This window comes from Aplysia californica, unplaced genomic scaffold, assembly GCF_000002075.1.
Source record: "Aplysia californica isolate F4 #8 unplaced genomic scaffold, AplCal3.0 scaffold01309, whole genome shotgun sequence".
In the NCBI taxonomy this organism is placed as follows: domain Eukaryota; kingdom Metazoa; phylum Mollusca; class Gastropoda; order Aplysiida; family Aplysiidae; genus Aplysia; species Aplysia californica.
This window is the reverse complement of record NW_004798579.1, coordinates 65,787-74,902: the sequence shown is the minus strand read 5'-3', so window position 1 is coordinate 74,902 and position 9,116 is coordinate 65,787. Positions and strand designations below refer to the sequence as shown.

General features: G+C 40.6%; 1 protein-coding gene across 1 annotated transcript in view; it reads left to right on the top strand.

Moving 5' to 3' along the window:
- Positions 1-631: 631 nt before the first annotated feature.
- The window catches only part of LOC101859535 (zinc finger CCCH-type with G patch domain-containing protein), a gene marked incomplete in the record, with an annotated part of 10,338 nt that continues 1,853 nt past the window's right edge, over positions 632-9,116 (top strand). Inside the window, 8 exon segments of the mRNA XM_013090502.2 lie at positions 632-796; positions 2,519-2,615; positions 3,416-3,534; positions 5,045-5,350; positions 5,957-6,051; positions 7,123-7,185; positions 7,958-8,118; positions 8,865-9,046. Coding sequence (XP_012945956.1) covers positions 740-796; positions 2,519-2,615; positions 3,416-3,534; positions 5,045-5,350; positions 5,957-6,051; positions 7,123-7,185; positions 7,958-8,118; positions 8,865-9,046 — 1,080 coding nt within the window.

Here is a 9,116-nt window from a genome sequence, read left to right as displayed (position 1 = left end):
CAGCAATCTAAAATTCTAGAGTGTAGGCCTATCTCTTTTCAACGGGGAATCTTACCGATTCCAATGTGAATATTGTAATATAATATACAAAAGATTTTTTAAAAAATTGTCTTTGTTTGGGCCATTACCTATTACCTTCTTTTAGTTGTCTCCTTTTCTTAGAGCGTTGCAAAACTGGCATTGTTCTCACAAAAAGATGGAAGAAGAAGTAGCTTCTTACTGTATTACAATCACAAACGGCAGTCTGTCATTCAATCAATGACTAGCACACAATTGTCAACAATAATGCAGGAAAGTCGTCTGCAATTATTGTGATGGTAGTATAAGGGAAGTAACAAAGAAATTCTGCCAATCTTTCTTATTTTAAGAGTACGCTCTCCTTAAAATGGGCTTGCAATGGTGAGGACTATGCCTGTTTGTCACTAAATACGGTGAATTTATTTCCCCCCAAATGCACCTTTAAAAGATACGTTGACTTGTTAATCCAAAACTTAAGTTTTTCAGTCGCCAAATCACACAAAATATCAATTTCATGATTTATATATTCTTTCAAATCAGGTTCCAAATATTCATAAATTGGTCAGAATAAACATCTAAAACCATACGTCCAAAATTCTGGCGAATGGCGAAAACGAAAGAAGAAAGTTGTTTCCGGCTATGCTCTCGTCTATTGGACGGACAATAACAATTTGCTGATACTAGAATCCGTAGGGGGAATACGATAAGATAACGGGGCAAAATGAATGAAGACGAAGAAACAAAACAGGAGGCTTCACTGGAATTATACAAAGCGCAGGTAGATATACTTGATGGAAGCCCGTCGTCTTAGTCATGGAGATTCTGTTTTGTAGTTGTAGTCTTGTCTTATATAAAGTTATTTTTCATTTTAAAGATCACTTGGACTTGGAGTGAGATTTTTATGCAAAACTGGCTAGCAGACGAGGTCAAGACTGTCCAGTTAGTTCGACCTGTCTTGTGAGCCCCCACCTAGAAAACCCTTTACTTTTTATTACACCAGATTCGTTCATACACCCTTGCTGCCAATGTGATGTGTGCTGCATGCATACAATGACAGTGAGTGAAAATCATCACATTGGCTATGTTTGGAGTCGGATTTTAAAGTATTGAACTGAAATCTGTAGGACTACTGAGCTGAATTTTCTTCGGTTTAGTCAGGTTTTCCATTCAAAGAGGCTTCGTAAATAGATGACAAATAACAATTAGAGGTCTTGTTTTCTTTAGATTTACCACTGTTTTTGGATACGAAGTGCTTACAGACCCGGTAACTTGGAACAAAGTCACGAAGTATACAGACCCGGTAGGGGAACTCTTTTGTGATTTAGGAAAGTTTCAGCGCCCAAACCCGGTAGTGTGGGTGTGCGTGTGAGAGAGAGAGAGAGAGACAGACAGACAGACAGACAGACAGACAGACAGACAGACAGAGAGAGAGAGAGCAGCAAAATACACTGAACTCTGCCAAGCTCACATGGTGCGAAAGGACTGTGATTCGTTCAAATGCACACCTGTGTCATCTATCATCTATATCGTACTGTTTGCTGAACAAGTTATTTTTGTTCTGTGTAGAGCCTAGCAAAAGGCGACATTTGATTCCGCAGACCAGCGCGCACTTCATCAGATGTCAACATTAGCCATTAGCTTTTATTGCAATATTGATCAGTAGTCGGCGTAAAAAATAACTGTGACCCGTTTGTATCTCTACTAACGTTCCACGCATGGACAGCTTGTGCCCCCTCCTCCCAGGCACACGACATACAGTCTCATGTGTGCTGGCCGCCTGTCCAACCCTGACACACACTAAGTAAGACGACATATGTGTGCATGCCAACAACGTGTGCGTTGGTAGGACTGAATGAAGGCTGGTGATTGGTCGCAAGATATAAACACAATAATAGACTAAGCTAAGCAAATAAAAAATGGTTCACGATGCAGGTCCCATGGATAGTTTCTTGGAACAGATCTAGATAAGGTTCGTTGGGTTGGGGGAGGACAATGAGTGAAGCCATGTCAGCGGGGACTGTTCACCCTGCGAACGACTTCGTTGAATTCAAGCTTGCTCATTTATAATGTGTTAGCTGAATCCGAGTTATTTTTACTGATTTTGATGAATGACAAAAATAGGGAACCCAACTCCTTATTGTTGAATCTGAGTTTTTGTTAATAAAATTTCAAGTTCGTTGAATCTGACCTCCACTGTGTTATTAAATTAAATGGGGCGTTGACTGGCTTGTTTTTTAGATTGCAGATTCCTTCTTTGTGCTATCACAGTTCACTGATTGTTTTGGTTCTTCAGATATCTGAATTTCTTCTCCTAACTTCAAGTTTCTGTGGAATAGTTCTTTGCTATCAAACGCAGAGTGATTTCAATTGTTGTGTGAGCGGATTTTTATCCCTCTCAGCCTTGGTTGGCCCTGATTGTTAGCGTCAAAGCAGCCCATCTCTTAAAATATCTTCTAAATGTATCGAAGGAGGCATAAAACAACAACATTTTTTCCCCCAGGTGTCACAGGTCAGTCAGGCTATTCAAGCAGCTGGAGAGTCTCCGGACCTTATCCAGCTCAGGACTGATCTTCAAGAACTCATTAAACTCACTGAAGGTGAATAATGCAGCTCAACTCTTCCTATGATGAAACTTTTGATGTTTACCTTGATTACATGGCACATAGCATTTTTTTTAAAAAGATGTCAGAATACCTCAATTAGCTCCATGTGGCTGTCATTTTTGTTTGTCCAGTCAGCAGTTGCAGTTTTGTTTTCCAAGCTGCGAAAAACAAGAAGTTGGTTTGCCAGTAGGCATATTTTTTTCTGTCTTGGACTCTTTTAAAAGCAAATTGAAATTTTCAATATAGGCTCTACACACAAGTTTGGAGTGAAGCTCTGAGGGCAATATTTTAATCTTGAGCAAGATCACCTTTGATTTGTAGATGTAGAGGTAGGGGTTTTAAAACTCCTCTTTGAACACTTAAGAGGTGGATGGATCCTTCACATTAATTTTAAAGCATTGTCTTTGGGTGGTTGCTGTAGGTCCTTTAGTGTGGTTTGCTCCTGCTTTGCTATCAAATATTTATTGTCCTTGTTCCTTCTTCTTTTCTTAAGTGCCGAAGATTAGAGGTTTCACAAGAGAGTTACATATTATGTAACTCTCTTGTGAAACCTGTAATCTTCGGCACTTATATGACCTATTATTTGTGTTACAAGTGCCGTAAGACTCTTACTATAACGAAACGTTTGTCTTTAATAGGGTCAATCCTGGTATATCACGAAGAACCTTGAACACTGTAAACGAACCGATTGAAAAACGCCCGTCGGTGATTCAAACCAGGGCCATCCACTCTCTATGTCTTAACAATATACCAACTGAGCTAACAACATGCATGTAATGATCTTTGTTTCACAGACAGTTTGCTGGAGCTCAAGAAGGCAAAACTGCTCCAGTCTGTCGGGGTGCCAGAGTCTGGTGGAGGAGCTGCCCAAGGAGCAGAGTCTACCATTGATGACGAATACGCAGCATTTCAGGTAATTTTGGTAGTGTTTTATTTTTTGATGACGTGGGCGTCAATTCTGCTCACAGTATTTATCTTTTCTTGCTTTTTTCAACATGTAGAATTTAAATGTCAACAAACTATTTCTCAAGCACATGTCTTTAAATAAATAAATTTCACTTTTACTGATCCCAGAAGGGCAATTTGGTTTACAGTGGCAAACATACATACTCGTACATACATACATACAAACATACGTACATGACATACATATAATTATGAATACAAACATACATAAATACTTGCACTAATACATACATAAATACAAATATTACACCAGTACAGAACAACTTACAACCATGCCACTGCCGGTCGCCATTGTGCAGCACCCTGTATTTTGAGTAAGGGTTGTCATGTTTTGGTCAAGGACACACCCTAGTGACCACCCATCTAAACCCCATGTTACCGACACTTGCTTGACAGTACTTGAGTCTGAACTCACTGCTCACTTAGCCACCCGAAGAGCTTGCCAAGGATATGGTCCTTAGTGAAGTTTATTGTACCTCCAAATTAAGCTTGAAAGTGAATGAATTGAGTATCATTAACTCCTTATCTTTGACAAGCCCCTTCCAGCGGCTCGCAGTTTTAGCCTCTGTTCCAGTGAGCCGCTGGCAGACTTGGATGTCAAACCATTTTTCGGCAATTGTCGGAAACAGGTCTCTTTTACCGGGAGTGCTGTTATTAGATGAGGAACTATCAAAATAAGTTAATTTCCTTTGATGTAATAACCGATTTAGTGACGTGTATATCGCTTTTTGATTGCACACCAAAGAAGCGTCTTTTCTCATAGTGGGTTTACGCCCTACAGAAATAAAGAGTTAACCCTTTGAGCCCTGACCTCCTGAGGCTACCATGCCCTTCTGCCTGAGCTCCTGAGCAATGATATATTACTAACATTCATAAGATTGTCAGAATCACATTCCATATCCCACACAGTGTAGTCCTCGTCATTACCAGCATCTAATTCAGAAAGATCTTCCAAATAATCAGTAATATCCTGTGTTGTAAACACTGTTTTCTGGGCGCGTTTTGTCCCAGACGGGCCATGTTGGGGATAGGGTCTCGCTCATTGTTGTACTGGTGGCCAGGCATATGGCAGTTTTACCTGCCACTGGTGTACCTGTGGCGAGGGCTCAAAGGGTTAAGAAGTAGAAGAAAAAATTACATTTTATTGATACCAGTAGGGGATTTTGGGTTACAATGGCAAACAAACATACATAAATACATAATTACAAATATACATACATGAATATATGCGTAAATACAAACACAAATACCCAATATTACCTTGATGCAGAACAATTTCATAAACATGGCATTGCTGGCTTCCTCTGTGCAGCACCCTGTTTTTTTTACCTAGGGTTGTCATATCATGATGAAGGACACACCTCGATGACCACCCACTTAGACCCTGTTTCACCGACACTTAACATTACTTTTGAGCCTGGACTCACTCCTCACTTGGCCACTGACAATATCCACAGGCTGCCCTGGCTGACGACGTGCAGTCTCCTGGCCCATCCTCTAGGCAACAACAGGTTCTTTCAGCATCGACGTCAAAAGAGAAACATCAAGACTTTGGTGATAATAATGATGATGATAATGATTATTATGATGATGAGAGGGAGGAGGAACGGGAAATCGGCCCCGCTGATGTCTACCTGTCCAGTTTGATAGGGACAAAATGTAGAGCTCCCTTTTCCCACGACTGGGGTGGTCTGCACTACGGAAACGCCATGATATTATCGGCAGACGCTCCATCTAACGAAGACGCTGTTGCTGATCATAAGGTAGATTCCTTGTCTCTTATCTTCTTCTTTGTGGTGTCTACAGTCGAAACTGAGTAAGACGTCAACGCATTGTTGATGAGCCAAGTGTCTGTCTTGGACAGTTTTGACTGTACACCACAGGAAAGAGAGTAAAGGTTGCGTTCTTTGCTATTTTATGCCGAAGATGTGAGTTCGATTTCCACTTTTTAGAAGTTCTTTTTATGGAGTGTCTCTGTCTTCTTGCTGGAATATGACGTAGCTGAGAATAGCCCTGGCAGGCAGGATGGAAGCAGCCTGCCTACTAAACAATCTAAATTGTGTGAGGAGAGACATAAAACTTTTGTAATCAAGCAATCTTTATGAAGAGGGTGTGTCATATACACTGTTTTATATCTGTCTGATTGTTGGTTGTTTTTTTTAAAAGACAGTTTTAGACAATTTTGGGAAAACAGACCCCTCTTGAAAAGGCTACTTTTTTTTTCTTTTCCAAAACTGTAATATAAGCGCTGTTGTTTCTGTGTATCATGTTTGTGTTGGTGAATTTCATAATTTGATTTAAAAATATATGAAGAAGAAGAAAAAGAAGATATTAACTTTATAACATCATTTTTCCCCCCTTATGATCAGGTGAGGGTTGTGTTTGTGAATCCCGTCCATCTGTCGCTGGTTCCCTGTAAATACTTCATGGAGGGAAATTGTCGCTTCGGGGATGACGAATGCCGGTGAGTGATACCTTTAAAAAAAATCCCCTGCACTTTCGTTGCAGCTGGTATTTAATTTATGCTTTCCAACTGTGCCAAAGTTCCCGGGACTGTCCCAGATTCGGTGACCGGGAATTTTAGAGACTTCTAATAAATAATTAGCATTTGCATAGCGCATAACCCCGCTCAACAGCAAACTCTATGTGCTTTACACTATCTTATTACCCCAGCAGACCATAAAAAAAAAGACCCATGTATCTTAGATACAAGTCAAGATATTTGTGACTGAAGGAGGTGGGAGTCACCTGGTGTCAAAAGTAAGATAACAGTTTTTAATGGCTGCCAAGTTTGGTGACTTCTGAAGCTTGAGTTTCCCCAGAACCAACACATTTACACTTTTTGCGCCTTAAATCAATGTTTTTCAGTAAAATCTATGCAGGAATGTGTTTTTAAATGAACGTATAATATGTTCAGCCCAAAAATAGAAAAAAATCCAAATAAAATTGCATAACGGTTTCTTTGATTTCATTATTTTAATGAGTGCCTTATTTCATACTGCAGTGACCCACAATTATAAATTAACAAGTGATATCTGAAGGCGGAGAGGTTTACTTTGTATATCTGTTACACATTTTTCCCCCTCACGTCTTCGCTAAAGGATTGCCCTTACTAAGGGAATCGCTCGTAATTCTATAACCCCGAGTGGACAATGGGAGCGTCCAGTGAATCTCGCCCAGTCCCCGAGTGGATGGTCCCAGCGTCTGGTCAGATCAGATCACAGGTTTCATGAAGCATTACTGTTTACGTAATTTATTACGAATACGAATATTTTTATTTAGACTCAGAAGTGTTACATAAATGTATAAACCACTTCTCTTTCACTTTGACTCAGTTTTCTCCATTCTATGAATATTTTGTGTGTATCCCCCATCAGGTGTTACACGAGATCAGGAATAAAGTTCCATCAAACTGTGGAAAATAATTTCAGGGTTAAAGAGTTAACAAGTACCGACTACTGATATCATTTAGCACCCCCCACACTATCTGTCTGTGACCATTTTCCCCCCTCACATCTCCATGTGTTGATTTCAGGTTCTCCCACGGTCACCCAGTGCCTGTTAGTGAACTTCAAGCTTACGTTGAGCCTGATCACAGGTAAGTGTACTGGTGTCTGCGGTCAGTGTAGCAGTCAGACACTTTGCTTGAGCACACAGGAGAACTAAGCTCGATTTCCAAGCTACTCAGAGCTGACTTGCCTACAACAATAATGTCCGAAATGTTCTGTAAGGGTCTCTCCTCTTGACTTTTGTACTTCGTTCTCATTATACCTATCGCAGATCCAGTCTTGAACGTTCATAATTTTTCTTCTGCATCAGCAATTCTATGAAGACCTATATTTGTACTAGAAAGCAGAATTTCTAACACAAAAATCGACTTCAGCACTCAGACTCTCAAAAATGTATGAGCAGAATGGAAAGGAGGCTGCGGACAATTAAATAAGCTGGGGTTTTTTTTTTTTTAATTTACTGATTCTCAGCTATAAGAGCCTATAGAGAACAAATTCCTAAACAACTGAAGCTTTATTTACTTATTTAGTATCTCAGTCATTCAGCTGGGAAGTAGTATTACTGTCAGCCCGGGTTGGCCGTGATAGGCAGGGTCAAAAGCTCTACTCCTAATTGATCTAAACTGTATCAATGGGGGTGTAACCCCCCCCCCCCTTCCCTATATTAACTCTTTGCGGTAACTTGGCGCAATAATGCACCGGTGGAAATTATCCGTTCCGGTCACTTGGCACATTTCTGCACCAGGCCCGAGAAGTCTGTTGCTGTCACTCTCCTGGCTTGGTGACCAGATTGGGTACTTTGTACTGCTGGCTGTGTGACTGCAAAGTGTTAAAAACAAATTATCTTTTGTCTGTCCTCAGCAAACTGTGTGAGGGCTGCCGCTGCCTGGCCAAATCGTCTGATGAGGTGTGGTACCCGGGCGTTGTGGTAGAAACTTGCGGCTCTGACCACTTCCTCATGGTCAAGTTTGATTCGGGCAAGGAGGAGCAGGCTGTGCCCGTGGAGAACGTCATACCTATAGGTGAAGCTTAATGATCAAGCACTTGTCTATTTTTTGGGCATATAGAGCTATTGGTATAATCATAAAATCTGTTCATTTGCCCTGCTTTTGGTAAAAACTGTATCCATCTATCTTCAACACAAGTCGAGATATTCGTGGTTGAAAGAGGTGGGGTTGCCTGGTGTCCGAGGTAAAATTAACAAGAAAATGGCCACAATAGTTTGGTGACTTTCAGAGCTATAGTGGCCTTGGAAACGGAAAATTTTCATTTTTGGTGTCGTTGATCGATGTTTTTCCGTGAAATCAAAACAGAAATGTGTTTTTAAAAGGACATAAAAGGTGTTACGCCCGAAACAAAAAAATCCGTAATAATTGTAGAACGGATGGAAAAATGTCATTTTGTTCTATTTGTCTGCTTTGACGAGAACCTGATTTCGCCACGATGCTTCTCAGATTGTGTTGATAGGGTGTAAAAATACTTAATTAAATTAAAAAAGAAAAATGTGTGCATGAGGACGTTCACCCTATGCACTTCATCATCATCATCAATGCCTTTCACCCCGGGCAGGGTATAGGCCACATACAAGCTCCTTCCATTTATCTCTGTCCTGAGCCATCCTTCCAAGCTCGTTCCAAGTGAGCTTCATTTCTCTCATGTCCCTTTCCACGCATCTCCTCCATGTTCCCCGAGGCCTACCCCTGCCTCGTGCTCCTTGTGGGTTCCACTGCAGTGACTGTCCCTATGCACTTACTTTTTACTATTTCAGAAGATGAAGATGAAAGTGATAGTGATGATGAGGACGGGGATAAGACAAATGCTGATCAGAAACCGTTGACGGAGAACGATGGCGATGAAGAAGATGAAGAAGAGGAGATAGAAATGCCCGTGTATTTATGGAAACCACTCCAAACAACGGAAAAACTTGGTGCCTGGGAAGCACATACAAAGGTGAGTGTTGATGTTGGTCAAGTGTGTTTTTATTATTTATTATTACTGTTATTGTTAATAGTATTATTGT